At 34.8% G+C, this 25,439-nt stretch overlaps 2 protein-coding genes across 4 annotated transcripts; one reads left to right on the top strand and one right to left on the bottom strand.

Annotated features, from left to right (window-relative positions):
- The first annotated feature begins 1,527 nt into the window (after positions 1–1,527).
- LOC132295063 (protein TAB2 homolog, chloroplastic) lies at positions 1,528–7,615 on the top strand. Its single transcript, XM_059793139.1, has 5 exons — positions 1,528–2,112; positions 2,227–2,296; positions 3,838–4,009; positions 4,504–4,647; positions 7,222–7,615. Exons 1-5 carry the CDS (start codon positions 1,610–1,612, stop codon positions 7,479–7,481), a joined length of 1,149 nt encoding a protein of 382 aa, XP_059649122.1. The 5' UTR covers positions 1,528–1,609; the 3' UTR covers positions 7,482–7,615.
- A 1,024-nt stretch (positions 7,616–8,639) lies between these two features.
- LOC132295062 (uncharacterized) lies at positions 8,640–23,886 on the bottom strand. Of its 3 annotated transcripts, none has more exons than XM_059793137.1 (14): positions 23,672–23,886; positions 23,214–23,559; positions 20,306–20,483; positions 20,188–20,237; positions 18,449–18,541; positions 18,273–18,361; positions 16,330–16,408; positions 15,937–16,019; positions 13,700–13,778; positions 12,880–13,612; positions 10,484–10,570; positions 9,714–10,359; positions 9,286–9,414; positions 8,640–9,144 (listed from the first exon to the last, which is right to left on the bottom strand). In XM_059793137.1, the coding sequence occupies exons 1-14, from the start codon at positions 23,701–23,703 to the stop codon at positions 9,090–9,092; spliced, it is 2,679 nt and encodes an 892-aa protein (XP_059649120.1). In that variant the 5' UTR covers positions 23,704–23,886; the 3' UTR covers positions 8,640–9,089. The 3 variants fall into 3 exon arrangements, with proteins under 3 accessions (XP_059649120.1, XP_059649118.1, XP_059649121.1); XM_059793135.1 differs by having other exon boundaries at positions 20,306–20,486; XM_059793138.1 differs by having other exon boundaries at positions 8,640–9,414; positions 20,306–20,486.
- Between the last annotated feature and the right edge of the window lie 1,553 nt (positions 23,887–25,439).

Consider the following 25,439-nt stretch of genomic DNA (forward strand, 5'->3'; position numbering starts at 1 on the left):
AAACCTTTGTACAGTCTCTAGTTCAAGTATACTGAACTAAGAAGCACAAATACTTTTATAAAGGTTTTATGTTCGTATCCGACAAACACTTCATGCACATTTCTATACACGTGTCAAACATTTCATGATCATGTTCATAATTTACAAATTAATTTTTATTATATTAAACACTTGGTTAACACATCTCGAACATTTGGCCAACAAATTCCAAAGGCTTTGCCTTATATAAAACAAACACTATTTCTGAAAACAAAATTGTCAAGTGTGTTTGCATTCTCTGCTCAAGATAGAATATATATATATATATATATTCTTTTCAATATTCGAATAGCTTCATTTCATAACTTATGTAACTGTGGCGTGTTGTGTGTGTCCCGAGATGGATTAGTCTCATCATGGGGATAACTACTCTGGAAATAATAATAATAATAATGTAATTTTATTATAAAAATTATAAATTAATTAGAGTTTTATAATTGTATTATTTAATTGATATCTAGGAAGCACAGATACGGACACAGAATACGGGTGTGATACGATACGAATATGACAATACGACAAATCTCAAAAAGGTAGAATACAGACACAACAAAGATACGTCAAATAAATAAATAAATAAAATATATAATATTATACATAAAAAAATAATAATAAAAATAAGTAAAAAAAAAATCCATCTTACTATATTTTTTTAACAAAATAGATTAAAGAGAAATACTCATCTTTCTATATAACAATCAAAACAATAGACCATCTATATTTAATTTATAAACTAAATCAATTCAAAAATAAAACAAAATTGTTACTGGTTTTATGGATCTTATTTGAATTTAGAAGCAGGAACTATGGGATGAGTTTGATTGGATTTGATATTAGTGTGATTCCTCTACTTTTTCTTTTATTTCTCTTATTTTTCTTCTGAATCTACCTTCCTCCCGTAGCATATTTGGCTTGTTTGGATTTTTAAAACACTATTATTTAATTACAATCTGATCTTAATTTTGTAAGCAAAAAAGTTATTAATATTACTTATTGACCCCCACTTTATAAAACAAAAAATTTACAAATTTGCCAAATACGTATCGTAAAATTACCCTAAACATATCCTAAGCGTGTCCTTGTGTTTGGATATTCAAAAATTTATTTTAAAAAATTAAATACTTTCCGCCAGTATCAAACACATCTATATCCTGACCATATCCATATCAAATACATGTTCAACACGGCCACGACAACTCTTTTGGAATATCCGGACTACACAAATTGATATATAAATGAAAATGAAAATTTATATTATTATATGTTCTACCTCTTAAACTTTCACGCGTTAGCAAATTCATGTTGTACGGTGTACTTAACCCATATTAGTGACAATGCTTCTTACGTAACCTCCCCTCTCTAAACCCCACTCTAAATTCATAATTTTAGTGTTGTCCTGTAATAACCTCATTTTGTTATCAAATTAATAATTTATATCCCTTTGTAAACCCAAAGAAAATATATTTATTCAAATACCAACGGATATATGTGGTGGATAACTACCATCACTCAAAAGCTTTAGTAAATTTTCATTACTCGCCACTCTTATCAAGTTTCAGAGACTGCTCCAATGGCTAGCGCAAGCTTCCACCCCACTAAAATCAGAACCCCAACGGTTCAATCTCACAAACCCATCTCTAACTTCACTTCCCTTTCAAAGCCCACCAAAATCCCATTTAAGTTTTCTCAATTCTCCATCAAATCGCCACTAAACCAACCCAGATCTCGCCATTTTCGACCCAATTCAGTCTCCGAAAGCTCGATTTCCTTGCCGGTGGAAGCCGAACCTCTCGGTGAAGAAGAAGATGACCCAACTGCAGAATTGAGCTATCTTGACCCGGAAATCGATCCGGAGGGCATTTCGGAGTGGGAATTAGACTTCTGCTCAAGACCCATTCTTGATATTAGAGGGAAGAAGATTTGGGAGCTTTTGGTTTGTGACAATTCGTTGTCACTTCAATACACCAAGTACTTCCCTAACAATGTCATCAATAGTATCACTTTGAAGGACGCAATTATTTCGATTAGTGAAGAATTGGGTGTGCCTCTTCCGGATAAAATTCGGTTCTTCAGGTGAATTCAGGGGTGTTGTTCCCCCTTTTTGAATTGATTTTGGGTGTTTGTGTTTTCGGGTTTCTGTAATTGTATGTAAATATGAAGTTGATTGGTTTCATTAATGGTTTGTAGGTCACAAATGCAGACAATTATCGGCAAAGCATGCAAAGAGGTTGGAATAAAAGCTGTTCCGAGTAAACGGGTGAGTAAATGGTTTTGTTATTATATGTTTCACTTTCTTTCTGGTGAAATGTTAGTTATATTTATCCATGGTCTGCTCTATTTGACACAAAATTAACCATTTGTATGAATAGAAGTAATAAATTTCTATTAGAAAGAAACAAATAATAATTGTTGGTAATCTTTGCAAAGAACATACACCTAGAACTTAAAAAAAATCAATCCTAGATATGGTAGGGAAATGAACAATTGAAGTTTATGTTCTGAATTTCAATTCTCAAATCATGCAGTTCCACATGAACATTATGTATTTTTGTATTTTCAAGTATATAAATACAGCACGGTCCTAAAATCAAGGGCTTCTCTTCAGCAGCAAGTTCAATTTTTCCGGGCCTCTAGCCCGGATGGTATGATGGGGAGGTTGATAGTTCGAAATGGATGGGTGTGTGTGTCTGCTGGGTGTGTGTGTCTGCTTTAACTTCCAGAAAAGAAAAGAAAAGAAAAAAAAAGTTCAATTTCTTTCGGGGTTTATTTGTCTTTTGTCTTTTGTCAACTGTCATTTGTTACATTGGTTTTCGATTCATATTATTTCAATTGATAGTGTACTATTAGTTCAGAATGGCTACCATAATTTACAGAATTTTCAAGTAACTCAAACTTTTAAGTCTTATGACCATTCAAGTGATTCCTTGAATATTGTGAAACTTTTCTTTTTCACAGAAGTTTATGTGGGATTTGGAGCTTTAGGAAGGTGCTTGATGAAATTTTAGTACTTCTTCTCTTTGAATTAGATTTCTGAAAGTTGTCTTTTGGATCATTGTGGTCACCATAACCATTGAGAGTCATTCTTGCTTGAAGTTGATTCCAAACAAACCATGATATAGAAAGGCAAATTGCTGTTCAAACGGTAACTGGCTGCATGGATGTGAGTACAATCAACATCTATCTAATTTTACCTACTGAGGAAAAAAATAAAAATAAACCAAAAAAACAAAACAAAACTTACTGAAAAAAAAAAAATTTAATTAGAATTTACCTGAAAAACATTCTATCCAATTTTTACTTACTAGGAGCTGGAATATGTCGATTTCAAAGGTGAACTGTCCCAATCAAGAAAATAAGCCCAGTTTGTGCGATACTGGTATTAGATGGCATATATCTTGACAGCAGCTACAAGAAGAGAAAAACAGCATACCAATATACCATCCTTAATATATACATGCATATATCTAAAGTGGAAAATATTTAACTTGCATGCTCTATTTGAAGTTGGTGGTCTTAGAGTATGTTAAGGATATCATTCGCCAATTATTTTTGCAAAACTAAAATTTCATTCTAAGATATACTCATAAGAAAAGGCATTACTCATAAGCAGGTACAAACAATATGTCATGATGTTACCTAGACCTACAATGAATATTCCATGTGGATTTAATATTCAAAAGGTAAACATACATAACACGCATTCTGCATATCCTCTTTTTTTTCATGGCATATGATGGTGTTAATCATGCTGTTTCTGCATCTGAAATATTTGCAACTTGTGTGCCTTATTTAATTCAGTGTGTCTCGCTACTTTTATGGCTGGAAGAACGCTATGAGACTGTATATACGCGTCATCCTGGATTTCAAAAAGGTTCTAAGCCGCTTCTGACACTGGATAACCCATTCCCAATGGAACTTCCAGAGAATTTGTTTGGAGAAAAATGGGCTTTTGTTCAGTTACCGTTTTCAGGTACATGCATATAACTTTCTTTAAATTAATTTTGGCCTATATAAGATTGCTCTTCTTTTCTCTTCCTTTCTTCTTCATTTTAGTAAGCTAATGGAAATAATATATATATATATATATATATTATAAAAAGAAATATTGTCTGTATCATTTCTTACTTTTGTTCAAATCAGAATGTTTCATTTTAATTAATACATGGTAATGGAAAAAGATATTGTCTATACCATTGAACTTGTCTTTCTATCTATAAGTTTATATCCATGACCTTAAAATCTGGTGCGTGCTGACAGTGCAAGTCAAAACTAGGAAATTTAGGTTGTCAATCAATTCCAATGGAAGTTCTTATGGGAATTACTTCACTGACTCTTAGCTCACCATGGTCAAAATTTGCAACCTTCTTGTAATCAATTTTCACTCATCTCATAAATCAATACCTTTAGTTTACTTTTTTGTGAATATTTCCCTAGCTTAAACTAACTATACTTCTCCATTCTCAGCTATTCAGGAGGAGGTCTCATCCTTAGAGACAAGAATGGTCTTTGGTGCAGGCCTTGATTTGGATCTTTTGGGGATTGAAATAGATGAAAGAACATTGATTCCTGGACTGGCTGTCTCAACTTCACGTGCTAAACCATTAGCAGGTATGTATTTCTTTTAATATTTTCCGTTAGAATTTAAATATCAGAAATACAGTTCCAATGTTTTTTTCCTATATATTATTTTTGCACATGGCCATGCTGAAGCCTAAAGAACCTAAAGAACCCTTGGAAAAACAGTCCTTATGAAACCACTATACAAAAGGTATAATATCAGTGACCTCCCCTAAGGGTTTGGCTTTACTCGACTCACTACTAACAATTTTAAAAATACAAATGAGCCATTCCTAGGGTTTGAGAAAGGGGGTTGCTTGAGATTTACCCGTTTGAATGACGAAATGTCTTAAAAAAAAAAAAAAACCCAAGAATTTGAAAACTCACAGAAGTGTCAATTTCAACCCCAATGAGCAGTTATAACTCTCCAAGAAAAAAAGGAAAAACCATAAACAGCACCTTTTCATAACTATTTTGGATCAACTATATGGACCTTATTCTGTCATTTCGCATTAAAGGCCATGACTTCAGTTGAACCATATGCTATCATATCTTTCCTAAATTTCTGAACTCATGTCAATTTTTTATCTTCCTCCCCCTACTATTACCCTCAAGAAGGATTACATCATTTTCCCCAACCAGTGCAGTTATTGATCATCATGACACTTTCGACAAACTATCTCAATTGAGTTTACTTAAGAAACTGTTTGCTTTTTGGTATCTTTTGACCCTTGATCTCTCTAATACATGACTTGCATTCCTAGGTTTACTAAAGTTGCATTCTAAATATATTCAGTTTTAGTAGTACCAATCTGTAACCATCTTGATTCTAGTGTATCTCGCCATATCTCAACTAATCAATCAAAACTATATCATCTACAAACAACATACAATTAGAACCTCTGAATGTGTTTGTTAGATCATATCTAAGGCAAAAGATATGTACTTAATGTGGATCCTTGATGTAAACCTACAGTAATTGAAAATCCACATGTTTTTCCCACATTTGTTTTTGTTGTGGTCATAGTTTCATCATACATGTTCTTTGGTATGTCATTATACATATATTTGTAACTAGTTTATTTTCTAAAATTTACAATATTATATCTCTAGGGATATTATTGTAGGCTTTCTCAAAATATATAAAAATTATATGAAAATCTTTTTTCTTTTTGTACCATTCAGTTAGTCCTTGTTGAGCTCCTTGGTATAAACTCAAACTAATTGTTCAACAATGTCATTTCAAGCCATATTCCTCGTATAACAACTCTCTCCTAAAGTTTGATAGTCTAACTCATTAATTTAACCCTCCTCCTCCAAGCTTGAGACTGACTATGTAAAGAAACGCACTAAACAAGATACAAGCAGAGCTTTTGATAATATTCCTAACAAAAAAGTTTAATTAAAGGATTTGGATTCTCACAATCATTTATCTCAACTAAATCTTTACCACCAATTTTAACCAACTAAATGTGCGGACATACCAAACAGACGAAAACACATCCATTGGTTATATTCATATGGGTCCACATGAATGCATCCAGTGGATGTGTTTTAGTCGGATTGGGAAAACCTATGTTGAAACCTATCAAGGAAATTGATCGGTTTTAACAACCTAAAAACCCTCAGAAGGCTTTTTTTAGGAAGGCATATAGGCTTGATCTACCTTAAAAACAATCACAAGTTTGGGTTTTCTTGAGTAGAAAAGGATTCTCTCAAATTACTCCATCCTCAAAATATAGGGCTATGTTCAAATGTAGGACTATCCTACTGCCATGGTTGAGCCTTCTAATGACTCTTGATCCTGATGAGCCCGTTAGATAAGAAAGAGAGCTATGAATGGTTGGTTAAAAAGGTACAGAGTCCTTCCATAACTGGTCGAGGGCTTTCAAATTTTAAGATGGCATCCATTTGATATTTCAGCGAACCTCAAAATAGAGACAGTAGCCCCCTTTATAAAATGTATTCTCACCTGACTATCAAAAATCTATTCAAATATTTAAACTCTCTCTCTCACACACTTGCGCGCATGCAGAGATGCCTCCCTCAGAACTATGCTTATAGTCCAATGTTCGATTCTGTCCATCCCCTGCTGAGTTCCCTTTCATCTAAATTGTGCAGATAACATTTTTAAAAATGAAAGCATCATTTCACAATCATTACCCACCTCATCTAGTTAGGAAAATAGGCTGAACAGTTTGGATGGAAAGTATCATTCAGTAAATTAGATGAACCGACACTTCTACGGAACCCCTTTTGTGTTTCACGAGTAATTATCTTTGCTGATATTTAACAAATAATACATCCACACATTGTGTTCATATGGGAACTTGAACCCTCAAACTTCCACTTTCGGAGGTAGGCATACCACTGGGCTAACAACCCTTGATAGTCAAATCACACGAATTAACAGGGTCCAATTCAGGAATGTGCATACTGAGCATTATTATGAAACTTCTTTCAACATTAAAGAATGAAATCATGCTTTATTGCGATAAACCTGAAAAGTTATGCATTCACTACAAAATCGTATACGACCATACAAGGATTATGCAATACTTGTTAGTTATGCAATATTTGTAATTTCTATTAACGATCAAATGCTGACCTTACCATGTACTGCAGCATGGATGAATGGATTAGAAGTCTGTTCAATCGAAGCTGATGTAGCTCGGGCTTCTTTGATTTTATCTGTTGGAATTTCTACTCGATACATTTACGCCACTTACAAGAAAACACCTGTAACTACAAATGAAGCTGAAGCGTGGGAAGAAGCAAAGAAGGCCTGTGGAGGCTTGCACTTCCTTGCCATCCAAGAGGACTTGAATTCAGATGACTGCGTCGGATTTTGGCTCCTAATAGACTTGCCACCACCTCCTGTGTAATTTAAGAACAATATAATACTTGTTATCTTTGAACTTCATTTCTAAATTGTAATGTTTTTTAGCCTACTGTTTGCAGGAATGATTGTTAATCCACCACCTTAGAATGTGTCCAGAGACAGAATGACTGTTCTTCATTTTACATGTATATATGTATATATATATATGTGTGTGTGTGTGTGTGTGTGTGTGTGTGTGGAGTGACTTGAGATCTGTAGAAAGAAATGAAGAGAGAATCTCAGTGAATCTCAGTTCGGAAAATCATCGTCTCCAGCTTATTAAAGGTGGAAGCAAGTAGAGTTTGATCTCTTTAGAAAAGTAGAAAATAAATCAAATTGCATCTTGCAGCGAGGTTGAAGATAAAGAAGAAATGGTAATGACAACCAGCAAAATTTATTTTTGGAGAATGGACCATTCCGTTTCTCCTGCTGATTTCTCTTGTCAAGGTTGAGCTTGAAAAGTTATTTAAATTTTTAGTTTTATGTACGAATCCTTAATGGATCAAAATAACCTGGAAGTAGAAAATTAGGAGGATTCTGCCATTGCGGGATTTCTAGAGAGGGTTAGATGTACATAGTCTTACTTCCGCATACAAAGAGACAGTTTTCCGTTTTGAATCCTTGAACTCCTGGTTACAACAGATAACCTACCATTGCGCCAAGGTCGCCCTGAACCAAAGAACTAAGGTAGAGAGCTAAGATGGAATATGAAAGTAATGATAACATGGAAGTGGAAAACTATGAGACATCTGTCATTCCGGGATTTCTAGAAAGGGTTACATGTACATAGTTTTACCTCCGCATACAAAGAGACAGTCTTTCATTTTGAATCCTTGAACTTCAGGTTACAACAGATAACCTACCATTGCGGCAAGGACTCCCTGAACCAAAGAACTAAGGTAGAGAGCTAAAATGGATTATGAAAGTAATGAAATGGAGCTTGATCAGTCAAAGGGACGCTTTTATGTGTGCAAAATAGAAACATTCAAATTCTCTCTCACACACACACTTTTTTGATTCGCCTGAAGGAGGATAATATTGTCGCATATAAACCACCCTCTTATTTCACCAAGTTTGATATTGGATTTTAGTTTTATATGATTAAAAACTTAAATGGGTTAGAAAATCTACATATACTTTTTGGTTGGAGTTCCAAAGACAATAAAGAAAAAGAACTTCTGAATTTTTTTTTTAGCAGAAGAGTCTTGAAAAAACAAGAAATTACATACAAAAGAGGTGGCAGCCAACCCCAGTGAGCCTTACATCACTACTCTGCCCGTCAAGAAGGGGAAAATTAAAACTAAAAATAAAAAAATCATTACATTGGACAATTTCAACAAATCTTCTATCTGAATGAAAATGCTATTACATGAAGACCCACTAACTGCCCACAAGCTATGAGCTAACATATTTGTTACTAAGTTACAGAGTTACAGTACATACGTAGAGGTGTTTTCTGAGACTTACAATGAAAAGAAAATATAACGAGAGAGAAAGAGAGACACAAAAATCTAAATTACATGAAGAGAAGAAAAAAATAAAGAAAAAAAGGTGTGCCTGCCTCAGATTAGAACCTGGTTTAGCTCTTGATACAACCAAACCCTAACAACCACTATGCTGCATTGAAATAGCCAAAAGCCCACACGCGCGATAAATGATCCACACCCCTGAAACAGAAGTCTCAAAATGAAACAATCGCCCATACTTTTGACTGTTTTTGCTCTCGAGAACTCCTCACTGGTGAAATGGAAGGTCTCTCTGTATGATGTAATTATCCAGAAAATAACTTCAACCTCTGTGCGTCTTACCGCTTTTGCTTTTGAGAAACAAAGCGAATTCCTTGCTTCCCGAGTTCCAAGTTTTTAGCCCTTCCATCATCTAGAGCAACAGACACAATTGATGCACCTTCAATGACATCAGATACCATTCCCTTGTGCCTGATAGGAAAGAAATTGAAGATTCAGCCCATAATGCACAAAACTCTCTCTAGAGAATACCAAAGGTTCAAGTCATCATTTGAACATTTTGTCACAATCCTATATTATTCCTACAAAACTATTCTCAATTTCAAAGTACTAGGTTAAAACTTTAGTATAACGGAACAACTTTATTTTTTGTTTTTTTGGTCGGGAGAATATAAATGGACCAACTCGAAAAAAATGGTTGACTGTGTTTTCTAGTACCCTTGGATTTCCTATATTTTTTACCTTTTCCAATGATTCAAAAGAAAACTCACCATGTATTGTCAGAAGGCTGATGAACTTCCACTCTCTTTCCAATTGCATCTTTTCCCAACTTCTGCAGTATCCAATTAGCATCCATGATCTCATCATCCAATGTACTTCCTTCATACCATTGTGCGGCATCTTCATATTCCTTAGTTGATGTTTTATCCATGAAGGGAGATGATCTCTTTCTTTTAGACCTTTGGCCCTTAACAAAACTCTTCTCTTCCTCACCATGAGGAGCCCAGGAAGTTTGATTTTCGTGATAAGGATTCTTGAATTTAAGCTTCAGTAAAGGCTTGGAATCCTTTGGTAAAGAATGCAAGACTGAAGGTGTGCGGCTGTTGTCATTAATGGAATCACGAGATGCATCAAGCCTACCTTCCGTATGCTTCTTTAAAGATGCCTTGTCACTCCGTACTGCAGGGACTTCAGTTTCAGTCCCTGGCATAGCTGCGCTTCCTTCAATGCTTCGTTTTCCCAATGAAACACGTGGTTTCACCAGTGAAACAGCTTCATATCCATCAGCCAGATTCCCTTCACCAAATTTAGGTTTCATGTCAGAAACTTCTGAGTTAATGTTTCTGATCTTTATCAAGTTGCCTTCTCTTCCAAACTTAGAGACCTTTAATTCATCAGAGTAATCAACTATATCTCCTGCAGGTTACATAAAACAAAAATGGTGTTTAAAATAATAAGTCGTATAAGGATTATTCAATTTATAGAAGCCATAACAAGAGGGCATGATGATATAAGGAGCAAAACTTTTTGTATACAATACCTTTACCATTGGCAAATTTAGCTGTAGCATCATGTCTTTCCAACATACGCCGGTCAGTCATTTGTAGTTGGCCAATATCTCCGCTCCCTGTTGATGTGCAACAGTGCAAAAACCACATAAGCTACACCCACACTAAAATATTGAACCAAGGCATCCGATTTATATATATAGCGAGCATTTCTTGATGCAATGGTAAAAGCTCGTGATGGTAAGTGTAAGGGCACGTTCTCGAGTGTAAGAGCAGTCATTGAAGTCATTTTGCATGAAATTGACAAAAATCAAGTCTATATCCTGCTTCCTAAGAGCTGAAAAACTATAAATCCTTCCAAATGAAAAACTATTCATCGGCTAATGGAAAAATGGAGGACACCCAGAAGATAATTTATATGTAGAAAAGAAAAAAGGAAGAAGAAGAATGGAGCCACTGGTTGGAAAATTAAGATTACAACCATTTAATATAAGATTACAAAAGCTAAGTGTTTCTGTCTCACTAAAGCATTTACAATAACAAGAACAGTATAAGGTATTGTTAATATGTTATCACTTATGATACTCTGGCCCGTCAATACAAGCCAAGATTTACTTGACATATCAAGTGAACTTAACTGATAAGATATTTTGTTTCATTCACATGCATAATTTCCTGCAATTTAAGGGCTGAAGATTTTATAGTTGCACAAAATATCTTTCATACATGGAACTTCATTTTCAAGGCAGAAAACTACAGGATTTGTCATTCATTCATGAGACCTACAATGTCCACGTGAGGAAGTAACTGAGTTGTTAAGTTCTACCAGTCTCACTCGTAACAAATACAAGTGCTTGCATGACTATGCATGTACCTACCTGGTTTAGACTCTAATGTACAATTATACCCTTAAGTTCGCCTTTCTGGGACATGATCCGTTCATTCAAGTCAAAAGTAAATCAAAATAATGTTGGTTTCAAATTTTGCCACTTTATTCTACCATTACAGGAGTAATGAACTTGTCTGACACTATATGCACTGGAACCGTGTCAGATACTGCCATGAAAAATCCTGTCCTTATAATTTTTTTTTTTTTTTTTTTTTTTAAGTTGGATGAGGTTAGGACACAGGAGGGATGTGTTTAGGATACAGCAGCGTAAGTTTGCAATTTTTTTCTTTGAAAGGAGACCCCATTTATAATATTAAAAGATTGCGGTTTGAAACAAACAAACACACACACACACAGATATATATATATATATATTGTGGGCGCCCAATGTCAGGGTGCTTGCTCTTTAAAAATCCCACACCCCAAGCATTACCAATCGATACCAGAGTGCCACAGAAGGGAAGAAAAAGAAGAAGGAAAAAAAAAAAAAGAGGAAGAGGCACCATCGAATCTGTTCTTGTACACTTTCTGGGTACGTTAATTCTTCTAGGGTTAGGGTTTCCGCTCTACACACCACTACCACCATTTGTCTTCACAAGTCACTCTAACAACCCACCACTTTCACACATACCCTCAACTACTCCCGCCACTGCACAATGCACTCCAACTCTGTTTATTTACCTTTTTTACACACTTTTCTGCAATGAAAAACCCTCCAACACCTACACACACCACCAACAGCACCTCCCACCACTGCACACCACCTTTGACTTTTTTTTCTTTTAAGTTCTGCACCATTTCTCTCATGAAGACCCTCCAATATCCACACACGTAGTCTCTAATCTTCCTTGTCCTCTTTTCAAAATATTTCCTTCGCTTCGACCCGAGGCTTATTAGGGAGTTGGCAAAATCTACTACATTCATGTTAATGTAGATAAAATGATCAAAAATCAATAATTTGTATATATACTAGTATTTATAATATATTATTATATTTTTATCGAATTCTTGCTGTCTCTGAATCTTTTTTTTTTTAGATTTGTCGTATCACCATGTTTCTATTGTTTGTATTGTGTTGCACTGTGTCTTGAAACCATATCTGTGCTTCATAGCACACCTGCCCTAAGTCACTTAGTTTCTGAGTCCACCCTTCCAAACATCTAATCATCCAATTCAGACACCAAGACCAGTGTATCTGTTAAATAGGAACACCAGATCGTATGAGTTTGTAAGCCACATCATAGAGAATTAGCCAATCCTTCTTCCACTTTAGAATATAATAATTTTGTAACTAGCACACTACTTGGTAAAATGATGTAATTCTATTTCTATACCCCTCTAGTATGGTGCACAAAATTGAAGCACAACTAAACTTGTACTCACTTAAGTAAGCAAAACTAAACTTGTACTTCCTCTGCCTCTTGTATGGCAAACTCATAAAAGTCACTTCTAAACAAATTTACTATCTTTTCTTTTTTTCTCGAAATGTAACAAGTTTACTATCAAAAGAAGGAAACATATCTAGAAACGGTGACGTACCATTAGAAGTTGTCAACTCCTGCTCTCTTTGATAGCTTGAAGCATCAGACCCCGGAGAATTAGTAACATTTCTATTTCGCCCACTTAAGTGTATAACTAACTTCGGTCCCTTTGAAGTCATCGACTTGATAGCATTTTTTTCAATGTCATCTCCACTAACCATGCCATGAGATTTAATATTTTTAATTTGAACCATTCTTGATTTCCTATTATCATTACTCACTGCAATTTCATCAATGAACTTGTGTTTCAGGACCCCTGCCTGATTGATAGAGCATATCCCTTCAGTCAAACTTTCAGCAGCAGGAGAAGAAAAAAGTTCTCCACTTCTGTGGGACTGCATGTCATCGTTCTTGTCATCACCCCCGCTGTATCCAAGTGATGGCGTACCACTATGTCCTTCGAAACTCTGATGTGCTTCCATTTTACTGACTAAAGAAGGAAGATATCCCTTCTTCTTACCGTACTTCTTGTTTGTAGATTTCTTCCCATATTCCTTGGTCTTCTTTGGCGACTTATCAACTAAACCTTTGAGAGAAAACTTTAAAGAACGGCCATATTCATTCTTTAATATAATAGGGTCATTTTCTTCATCATCTGAAAAAGGTGAGATAGAAAATATTTCTTCTTGGGTTGGCAATCCAGCAGCAGCCCTCAAGCTCACTATCAAATCTTGGTCAACTTTGTCTCTCCTCCTCCAAAGCTCCTGAACGGCATCCTCAACATCCCTAACCTGGTTATGTATTAAAAGGAATAAACTTATATCAGCAACCAGCTGCAAAGAATTTTTCCCCTCAAAACAATCATGTTCAAAACACACCTGGTAGCACTCTCCACGGCATGTGGCACATACATATTGAAGATTTCCATCTGCTTGAAACTGCATATATTTTTCATCGCTGCAGAAAAATTTTAAAATTGCATAAGCAAGTTTATACCAAAGATTGTTTCAAAATGGTTCCAAGCTATTAAGCTCAAAGGGATTGTTACTGTCAACTGGATACAACAAACAAATAGTTCTAGAGTCAGCAGATTCTGCAACTAATATGAAAGAAAGAAAGGAAAATAACATGAATAAAAATCAACAACGGATGCAAACAAAAAGCCAAAAACTGTATATCCTGCTCAGATTGCTGTGTAACCTGATTACTTCTCAGTTATATCAACTGAGGCAACATCTATTGCCCCCAAAGTCACTCATTAATTGAATTCTCATGGACCATGGTTTCTTATAAGAAAATAACCACATCCCAAAAGCTCCTTTCAAAGGCTGAACAAATAATTTAAAAATACATAATCTTAATCATTTTTCGAAGTTTCTAACAAACAAAAAGAATAGGCTCAAAAATTCATTAAAGACCAATAAACTTCAAAGCAGTCAGGTGCCCAATCAGTGTTTTAAACTGGAAAACATGCACAATGGAAATATAACCCGATCTGTTTTCCAGTCAGATAAATAAGGTTTCCTTGATTCTCAATTGGGAGTTCTTGCGTTGTTGGGAGGGGGAAAAAATGACAAGAAAAGGGGAGTGAGAATCAAATTTAAATCCTTGACTGCATATCTAATTTTTGGAGTGTAACTCTTCCTATATGTTCCACCCACATCCAATGAATCATTTTAAATAGACATCATAATGGGAGAGGTAAATTTAGAAATTCTTCGTGTTACAACATTCAACATCGAAATAAATCATCAAGTTTCGTATTCCTGGACGATAGTTGAGGAATGATTAGGATTTACCACTATCACCACCGGCAAGGATGCACATTTGGACTGGCCGACCTGAGAACCAAACCGAACCCGGTGTCCATGATCCAGGTTGGTTCAGTTCTCATTTAGTGTCACGTCAGTACTGATCCAATAAATTGAAGAACTGACCTAGGGCCAATTCCATCCTGGTTAGATAATCAGTTCAACACAAGGTTTACAAGACTTGACAAGCCACGCCATATCAGCCAAGTTGCAACAGACTCAGTTAGAACCTACACTAAATCGCACTGATGTATGGTGTGACTATATTAGCACATGAGTCGACCATGACGGTGCCGAGATCATCCAATACACCGATGTTACGGCCCACAGCAACCGCTAGTATCATAGTGGCTGCAATTCCTTTCCTCTACATTTTTTCCTCCTGCTAGCCAACACACACTGACACACTCCCTCCAAACGTGGTTTATAGGCCAGATCTAGCCTCCAAAACTCAAAATTCACAACATCTTAGCCTAACTCTAGTCAAAGCTTTCCATTACTTTTAATTAATTGGTAAGTTTTTCACTTTGTCAAATTATTTTCTTTTTTCGCTTGGATCTAACGTAAAAATATTGTTTGATATGTACCTTTCGTACATGTAATGATACCAAAGAAATGTTATGGTTGAATTTGAAATTGAAATTTTTTGTTCTTATATGTCCTAAATGTACTGTGTTAGTTAAGCCACTAAAAAATATGTTTATTTTAACATATATGAGAAACTTGTGTGTGTGTTTGTTTCTCCCATGGTTTATATCTCAATGCTTACAAGGTGTGTAAAGATGTGTTTTGTAATGTTATTCATATTAAATCACCATTATATATTCAACAAAATCCACTAAAACCATTGAGAATCCATATTGTTGGGTTGTGGAGTTGAAGGTTGCATCATCGTTACTTTTTAGGCCATTTAAGATCAAATAAATAAAGACCGCAACGGCCGATACCATTACATAACACCCATTACACCCCATGTCCGTTACATCTTGACTCCATCCACAACTCAAAACCTTGGCTTTAACACATTAATTAAAAGTACCAGCTTTGCTCCTAAAAGGAACCATCTTATCAATGTAATCACACCCAAAAGGAAGAGGATTCCATATTAAAGTCGGGGAAAAAAATAAAAAATAAAAAGAACAACAGGATTCCATATTAAATTCAACAGTGTTGACAAACAAAATAACAGATTGGCAAGACTACTTCATATAAACTAAACATTAGACAAGATGTATCTGAACAAAAACAGTATATGTCACAACTAATACTTGTGCTTGTATCTAATAAAAAGGACAAAAGTAAACCTGATGCCATCACACTGGCAGTGCACCCAACGCTGACAAGCATCGCAACATACCATAGGTGTTGATTCAGAATCTCTATAGACCTACACCATTGGAGCCAAACAAGCAGTCAATTTATTCTGTGCAGACAATGAGTGGAAAGTACATCAATACTCACATGGCAAGAAGTTAACTTTCATGCATTTACAAAAACCACTAAAATGCATGGTCAACAAAAATCAACTTCACGAATTCACAAAAACCAGTAAAATGCTTACGGTCAGGGTACTATTTTCACCAGAAAATGAAGCATTTTAACTATGATGCAGTGTAAAATTACAGAAGTCCTCTACTTGGTAAAATAGAGGAAGCTAGAGAGTCAAGGTCATCATTCATCAAGACAAGAAATTATACCTTCAAACAAACAGGGCAGTAGTTTCCCTTCACAAACAATCTTCCACAAGCATCACAGCAAGTATACCCTAGAAACCACCTACAAATTTTAACATCAATTGTTAATCAATTCCCATCTGCTGAAAGATATGTAACCTTTCTAGTAAAAACAAATGCCAAAAGTCATCTGTCTCCCATCTTTTTGCACATTAATCCCATCTACTGTAAATTTTTTATTTTCTAAAGATTGATTTCATCATATAGCCAAAGATTTTCACAACCTTAATTAAACTTAAAATCCTCATACAACAATAATTTAAGAAGTATTTTAGAAAAATAAATGAAAACCATGGATGTAATACAAAAATTAACTGCAAAATTTAATTCTTAATATCGATTCACACCCCATTTGATTTACCCATCAAGTGAGAAACAAATATGCACTAGAAGTTTCAAAAGCCAGATGATTTCTCCAAATGAATGAAATACTACAATCCATAGTTACAGCAAGATAATTAATAAAACCACATTTACAAATTCAGAAGTGTTAAGTTATGACAAAGAAAACAAACATATAAAGAACAAATACGCAAGCTCTTATTAAATAAAGCTACTGTGTGCATGAAGTATAGGTTGTTGCAAAAATATAAGCAGTTTACAAAGTTCAAAAGCTTTGGATTCTTAAAACATACGGCCAGACCATCCATTGAGAAAAATGGATAGTAAAAATGAGATACAGAAGCCAAAACCAAAACCATCATATTCAGCCCATAGCATAATTATAGTTCTCTAAAGAGACAACCTCTGAGATTTTATTCTCAAAATACAGGAAGCCAATATCGCCATTAGTTAAATCCTAGGGGGTAGACCAATCGTATAGGAATAAATTTCCACTTCTCCATTCACGAAAAGTGCACACCTCAATAGTTCTACCTAAAGATCCGACTTCCAGTTAGAAGTCAAAGCCCCAGACAGAAAAAAAAATAATAATAATCGAAGTTCTCTCTGAAAGGGATACATTTAGTAAGTTACTATGCTCGAGGAGGGATTGCCTCAAAAGAACAAATACTTGCCACCAAGCCAAGTACATATAGACTGTTACAAAGATTTGAAAATACGTGTCCTAGAAATCTAATTGTACACACCTAACAAGCATAATCAATATTTCATGTTTATTATATAATAGTTGCCACCGGCACGTCCTATTTTTGGAACACTTGAATTTTTTTAGTAAAATTGCTTTCAAAAACACTTTTAAAAATACACTTTTTTTCGATAACCAGGGTGTCCGGGGCTTCGCCCCAACTATCCATGGGACCTGTGCAAAGCAACCCCTTCACACGAATCAGGTAAAACTCGGACTATGTCCGCGGTCGTGGCCCCTAAGGAATTGATTGATCACACTCGAGAGGATTCGAACCTAAGACTTAATGCTTCATGAGGCACTAAGTCCCAGGGCTTCACCACTGAAGCCAACCCCTTGGGGTTATACTTTGAAAAATACACTTAGTCCTCGTTTAAATTGACGCAAACAAAGGAAAAGAAATAGAAGGAAATAGAAGGATAGTCTAACTTGTGCGTCTTCTTTAAAAAAATAAAATAAAATAAAAGAGTGGAGGAAGAGGTAAGAATTTGGAGGGAGGAGGGGTTCACTAGCCCTTTTAAGAGTGACTATCTTATCCTTTCAAAAGTGGGAGGAATTGGATAAAGAGTTAGTAATTACCTGTTTTGTCCCCATTTTTGCAACAAATTAATTCCTGTTTTACCCTTGCCACTCACAAAATAAAACACTATTCCTTTTTACTGCTCCACCATTTTTCCCAAACACGATCAAAGGTTATTACTGTCATTTCCTTTCTTTACCCTCATAAGTCATATCCAAACACGAAAAGAGGCTAACACTATCCAAAAATCAATCCATCATGTAAAGATTATATTTGAAATATAGAAGCTCTAATCAATACCTTGTGCTTAAACCATTTCCTGATACAGTAGATCCACAGCTGTGGCACCTGGTATGTTTAGGACACAAGTAAGGTCCACTGCTTACATTCTGCGCCATTCAATAATAAGATAAGACGAGCTATCTTGATCATAATACAAGAGCCCAAGAATAGCCAAATAGAGAAACAAAACCCACCTTGTGTGGAGGCTGCTGGCAGTAACAATGGTATGCACCATCACACCTTCGGCAGAACGTGAACTTGTTTGGATCTCCAGTTCTTCGGCAGACCTGGAGTAAACAGAAAATAGAATGATAAGAGCAACATGGTTAAAAAAAGAAGGCATAATTACAAACTGATGATGATAGAATGACCAACGGCACAAGCACCAAATAGACAATTAGAAATGCAGGGAATCATAAATGTAGGTTAATTGCTTAATCATATAACAGACAAAATCAGGAGAGTTCAGCCAGAAAATTGGCTAACAACCAGAAAAAAATACAGTTCAAGGGACCACAGTAATGAAGAAATGCAACAACCTATTCCATCATTATAGATTGGTAGCTTGACCACAGGAGAAAGATTCCTTCGAAAATGGTCAGCTAGATAAAAGGATTTTAGAAAATTTCTTGAATTCTTAATGAGAGCAAGTTATATTTACACATGGAAAACCATATTGAAAGAGTATGGTTCTCTTTGTGATGAACCAAACATGGAAGAAAACGCGAAATAGACCCAGTAATTCCTTTTTCTCCTCGTTATAATGTGAGAACTTTCGTCACATAATTTAAATGAGTATGCTTAAATAGGATCGTTATCACCAAAACCTGAAGTCAATTTGCATTAAAAACAAACAAACAAACAAAACAAAAGCAAAACCTCCAAACTGCCTGTTGAGCCATTTTGGTTCATGACTTTTCTTCTCATTAATGAATTCACTATGCTCTAATGATCCAATAAGAGCATTTCAGAGAGAGAATCTTTTTTCATTTGTTAACATACATAACAGCGATAAAAGAGAGTATTGTTTTATAAAATGAGGGAAAATAAAGAAAAAGTGAAAGAATCAAAGTGTTCCATGCATAAACCTGTATAGTTTTTTGCATAATCACATTTAACATTTGAAAGTGTCCATCATAAATTGTCAATCTACAGGACCAAAGCGAGAATATTTTTAAAAAGTTGATCCTTGAAGGACAAATCAGGTACTTCCCTTTCTTATTTGAAATCAGATTTCTCTTCATCTTGTCGCCTATCTAGAAACATCTAGAAGTCATGCTTTGAAAAATCATTGGATCTAATTATGTGCTCATCTACATGTACATCATCCAACTCAACTTATAAAACACACTTGTCCTATTGATATGTGACCTCTAGACTTCAAACATTCTAGAGCATAAGACATACCTAGTTATACAATTATCTTAAATCTGGTCTTATCATTTTCAATAGATCAAACGACTAAGGAAACATCTCCGTTTTTGTACATAACACTATTAAGACCTCTTGAACTAAAGACTGTAACATTGTATCCCTTGAAATACTCTCCCTCTTATTCGGAAATGTTTCCTTAATTTACAACAATGAAAGCAGAAAACAAATATGTGGAAGCACACTCAAGAGTGTAGGTGTAATTGAAACCAAAAGTGTCTAGCAAAATGAGGAAAGTGATTATTTTAGGAATCCATGCAATAGAGATGTACAATTAATCTTCATCAGATGCATACAATAATAAATTTAAGCAACAAAGATGGAAAAACTTTCATACTGTTGATGCTCAGAGTATGACTTTTGTTTTCCAGTAACCGTTCAATAAAAATATGAGTGCTAGAAAAAAGCATCAGATTCATAGAACAGGAGAATATAGCAGCCATTTCCTGACGTTCAAGTTCAGAAAATGAATCAACAAAAAGAACAGGTACATAATTTGTACCTCACAAATTCGGCAAGAGGGACAAGTCCACGAACTCCAATGAAAAAGATCTGAAAATCAAGCCCTTTATCAAAATATGAAAACCTTGTAGTATAACAACTTTGGAGCACAACCATACCTCTATGTTGAGCCCAAGCTTTCAGGCAGTTCCTGTGATACTTCTTGCCACAACTTTTGCATGACAACATCTTTCTTGCTTTCTCACTTCCTTCATTTTCACCAAAAAAGCAAAGCCTACACATAACTTTGACATTAGACTGACCTTGCTCTTCTCCAGGAAGATCTTTAGGGGCATCCTGCTGGCAGAAAAAATAATTGATTGATATTGCCAAAAATATAGGTAGATTAGATAAATAAAAGCATAAAAGTGAACAAGTTAAGGTTCAAGACCTTTAGGTACCAGCATGAACTTATCAGCTAACTCATTCATTCAAAGAGGTTGCATGACACTGCAATGAGGGTGTGCACAAATGCAAGTGCAAATTTCGTAACGGCACACATTTCGAAAAGGGGAAAAGAAAAGAAAGAAAGAAAAAAGAAAGCAAAAGCATTCAAGTGTTTTATCATTTTAATCAATCAAATTCAGCTGGAATACGAGGACAATGGGCTTAAATATCCCAATGAAAACTACAGAATATATCCAATTCGTATAAAGTATAAGAAGTGATGAACTGAAATAGCATAACATGCAATAGGGAAAATCAAGAGGGGAAAAAAACACAAATTTGTCTCTAAAATCTCATAATCTTTGTTCACTGCAACCCACTTTGGCAAAGATCAGCAATAAACAGAGAAATGATGGCAGTACTGGCAACCCATTTTATTTAACAAAATCCTCCTTAATATGATGTAGCTTCAAATTCTAGAGCAAGAAATAACAAACTTGAAAATACAACAATTAGATATCCTCATCTATGCGCTCAATGCCAACAAATTGGATCATCCAAAAAGGAAACATTTGAACAAATTAAAATAAAATAAAAAAATTTAAAAATCATCATTTTTCAACTAAAATAGATACGCAGATAGTAATCAATGAAATCACAATTTTACGATACCAATCAAAATATCAATGTTGACTAAAATGGATTTAATGCCAATGCAAAAGAACAATTCAAATTACTTGCTTAGTATGAAAACTTTTTTAGGTCACATGCTCTGACTCCTAGAGGCCAAGCATGCATCACAAGCCTACGGGCTCAACGAGCTTGTTCACCATTCATGTTTTGTTGAATCCATGTGAAATCTTATCCAGTATACATTGCTTGAAGGTGGTTGCTCTGAAGAATTACTTTCACTCCCAGAGGGGTGGGGATACCCTCCATTACCCAAAAAAAATTGGAAAGCTTTAATGGAACACCAGAACATATTAAAACAAGTTAAATGACAAATTTAGAATCAGTGCTTAATAAAATTGGTTTCCTACGCATAGGTACCATATATAATATCAATCAATATTATCTTATCAGTACATTTGCTGATAAATACTTTCCACATACCTCCTTCTTACATGCTAATTGGGTCGCAATCCCTCTTGGGCATGGAGAGGTATTATTGAAGCTAAACAATTATTCGAAGCTGGGCTGAAATGAGAAGTTGCATCTAAAAGGGAGATTAACATTTGGAAGGATAATTGGATTAGTGGAAAGAGGGGGTTTAAAGTTTCAAGTGTTGATCCTACAGGTGGGCAAATTATATGGGTTTCTCAGCTTACTGATTCAGACTTACAACATTGGAATACACCATTGGTGAAGGAGTTGTTTCAGAGGGACGACTGGGAGTTTATTTTGAAAATTCCTCTAGGCTTTGAAAATGGTGATGAGAGATTAGTGTAGTGTTGCTTCAATCATGGTGTGTTTCCAGTGAAGTCAGCATATAATTTGGCCTTGGAGTTAAACAATCCAATCTTTCTCCTTCTAATCTTAGAGGTGAGTGTAATAGAAATTTGGATAGTACTTTTTGGAATAAACTTTGGGGTTTGAATATCAAACCCAAGACAAAGCATTTCTTTTGGAGGTTGTGTTTAGAATAGACTACCTGTGGCTACTGTTTTATTAAAAAGAGGAATTGTTCAAGATGATTGGTGTAAGCATTGTCATTGTTTTGAAGAAACAGTAGTTCATTTATTCATCACATGTGAAAGAGCTGTGAAGATATGGAAATTATCACCTTTAAGGACTGATGTCAATCCTCATAATATAGGTAATTGGGTTGAGTGGTGGCCTGCTTTTTTTAATAAATGGAAGAACAAAGAGAATAAAGACAGACTCTTGGGATTGACAGCGTCTATTTTATAATATATTTGGAAATCGCGAAATGATTTGATTTTCAGTGGGAAGGAATGGTCCGAAGTTGATGTGTTACAAAATGCTTTTGCACAACAGTATGAGTTTGAGGATTTTATAAGGCCAGCTGCTAGGATCTGAGTTTGAGCTGGAAGGCACCTTCAAATGAATGACTCAAGGGCAATGTGGATGCTGCATTTTGTGCCTCAACAAGGGAATCGGGTGGTGGACTTGTTGTTTGTGATCACGAGGGCATTTTAGTAATGTAGTTTTCATTGCTTTGTTTTATTTTCCAAATGTAGGGAATGCTGCCTTGGCAGAACTCCTTACACTGAGAAGTGCCATCTCTTCCACAGCTGGTTGGTCTGCAGAAAAACTTGTTTTTGAGGGTAATGCTCAAATGATTATCAATGAAATTAATGAGGGCCATCTTATGTCCGTGGGAAGATGTCAGAAGGTAGCTTAACTTGAAGGTTAAATTCGCTCCAAGGGAGTGTAACTATGTAGCTCATTCTTTGGGACAATATGCTGTGCAGCTATATTTGTTGATGCTATGCCTATATGGATTAGTGAGACAGTTCAATTGATTGTATGATTTAAGATCATCACCAAAAAAATTCCTTCTGGGAAAAGAAAATTACATTTGCTGATATTTTAAGACACACAATTTCCCAAACTCAAAAGATTCAAAATTTTCAAACGCTAAAACTAAATCACAATTCAAATTAATCAAAAACTCACCACCAAATCACCGGACTCAAACCGCCGAGCATAATCCTCCGCCACCAACGACGCGGCAGCCGCCTTCCTCTGCATCGCAGCCCTCTTCGTCTGCGCGGAAAGCAACTCCTCTCCATCGCCTCCACTACCTCCATCTGCCACCGCCACTACCGCCGTCACCGGTGGCGGAGCCGGCGCAACAACCTTAGGAACAGCGACCTGAACGGTGTCCCTCTCCCTAACTTTAATCAGCCACGGGTCCTCCAAGAACTCCCCAACCCTAGCCACCTCCTCCAAGAAACCATTCCGTGCCTTCTCGCTCTGCAGCTTCCGGGGAAACCCTAGCGCGCAGTAGCAGATTCGACGGCTGCAAGAGAGAGAAAACAACACACAAGTTTTAGAGAGAGAAGGAGAGAGAGAGAGCGCGAAATTTGAAGAAATCGTAGGTTTGAGATATATAGATTTAGTGGTTTGTGTACCATGTAATTGGGCAAGCGACGTGAAAGGCCATACATACGAGATTTGGGTTTTGAATTGAGTGAGTGAGTTTAAGCGATTCGTTATTTGTTCCCAAAATTTAAACCAAAAATAATTTAAAATATCCAAAAATTGAAAGAAAAAAATTAATAAACGTCACGCGAGACTGTGAAGAGCTTGTGAAGACGAGAGCGAAATTGGGAGGGTGGTTATGTAACTTATGCTTGGACTTTGCACTATAATATACTAATATATTATATATATATATATACACAATATACTTTATGTAAAGTATATTGTGTATAATATTATAATGCACTTTAGGTTAATGTGATGGATTTTACAAGTCATAATATTTTAACAAAATTAAGCTCATAAAGAAATAGGAAATAGAAAAGTTTAAATAAAAAATAATAGATAGCCTCACACACTTCTAAGGAGATATATTTTCTTCTTTAGGATTGATGTATAATAATAATAATAATAATAATAATGAATTTTCTTTATAATTTTATAAAATAAAAAAAAAACAAAAGAAAGAAAGAAAGAAAAATAACAATTAGTTAACTTATTTTTACTTGAGTTAAACTAATCTCAAATTAATTAACTTAGCTTAATGTGATCTAATTAAATTATGAGATGCTAATTGTAAAGAAGGGTAAAATAAATTATAAATAAAAGTTGAAAAATAAAAATTAACCTTTGAAATGGATTTAGTTGCATAATTATTTTTCTTTCCAATGGAATTGATTCTTTAAATTGCATACCAAATAAATGAATGATTAGAATGAACATTTCATTTCATTTTTGTTCGCAACATAAATTTTATTCTATAATTATTATAGTGGTCAGTGAAGATTATGACGAATTATATGATTCCAAAATACAACCAAAAATTATAATGAGTGAGATATAACTTCATAGGCTCATTGCGTTACCCCTTTTTTTTCCCGAAAGTAATTGCATTCCCTATTATTAATTACTAACAAGTCATCATCTTGTTGCCATCAAACTCATAAAGTAATGAAAAAAAATTTGACCGGTGCTTTACTATAACGTCGAAGTAAACAAAAGCATAATTTTGATACTTCTGATTTTGATCTTAATTTTGAAAATACTTCATTATTATTCATATGACAGCATACATTATCAAGCATGTTTCGTGTTTTTGCTTCGTTCTAATACATTAATAAAAGCAAAAAATACAAAACAAAAACATTAGCCAAACGGGCCTAAGTCATCCTCTCGTTGCCATCACCGTAAAGTAATGAAATATGCATGATTGAATTTTTAGACATTAGAATATTTCTCAAGAGATGTATACATTATATAAATGGCCCCCATTTTTTAGAATTCAAATTGTATCCGTTTTTATGTCATATTAGTAAAAATGTAAGAGTTCCAAAACTTTGTAAATAAATGATTTTTTTAATGACTACAAATAATGGTTATTAATATAAAATAAAATTTTGAATGATAAAAGTAATACTAGTATAATCATAATTTAGATACGATGAGAAAAATAATTGACTACAATCAGTTAATAAAAATATTTGTTAAGATGTGAAACCCAACCCATATATGACTTACTTAAATTAATAAAATATTTAGAATGAATTTTGGTTTCACGAATATATTTTCAATATAAATAAAATTTAGTTAAATTAATTTATTTAAGAACAACTCCTAAACTAATTTAATTCGATATAAATAAAATTGAGTTAAATTAATCTATTTAATAACAACTCCTAAACTAATTTAATTCGATAT

The sequence above is a fragment of the Cornus florida genome, unplaced genomic scaffold, assembly GCF_030987335.1.
Source record: "Cornus florida cultivar Cherokee Brave unplaced genomic scaffold, ASM3098733v1 CherokeeBrave_3.0.0_Hap2_Chr02, whole genome shotgun sequence".
Classification (NCBI taxonomy): Eukaryota; Viridiplantae; Streptophyta; class Magnoliopsida; order Cornales; family Cornaceae; genus Cornus; species Cornus florida.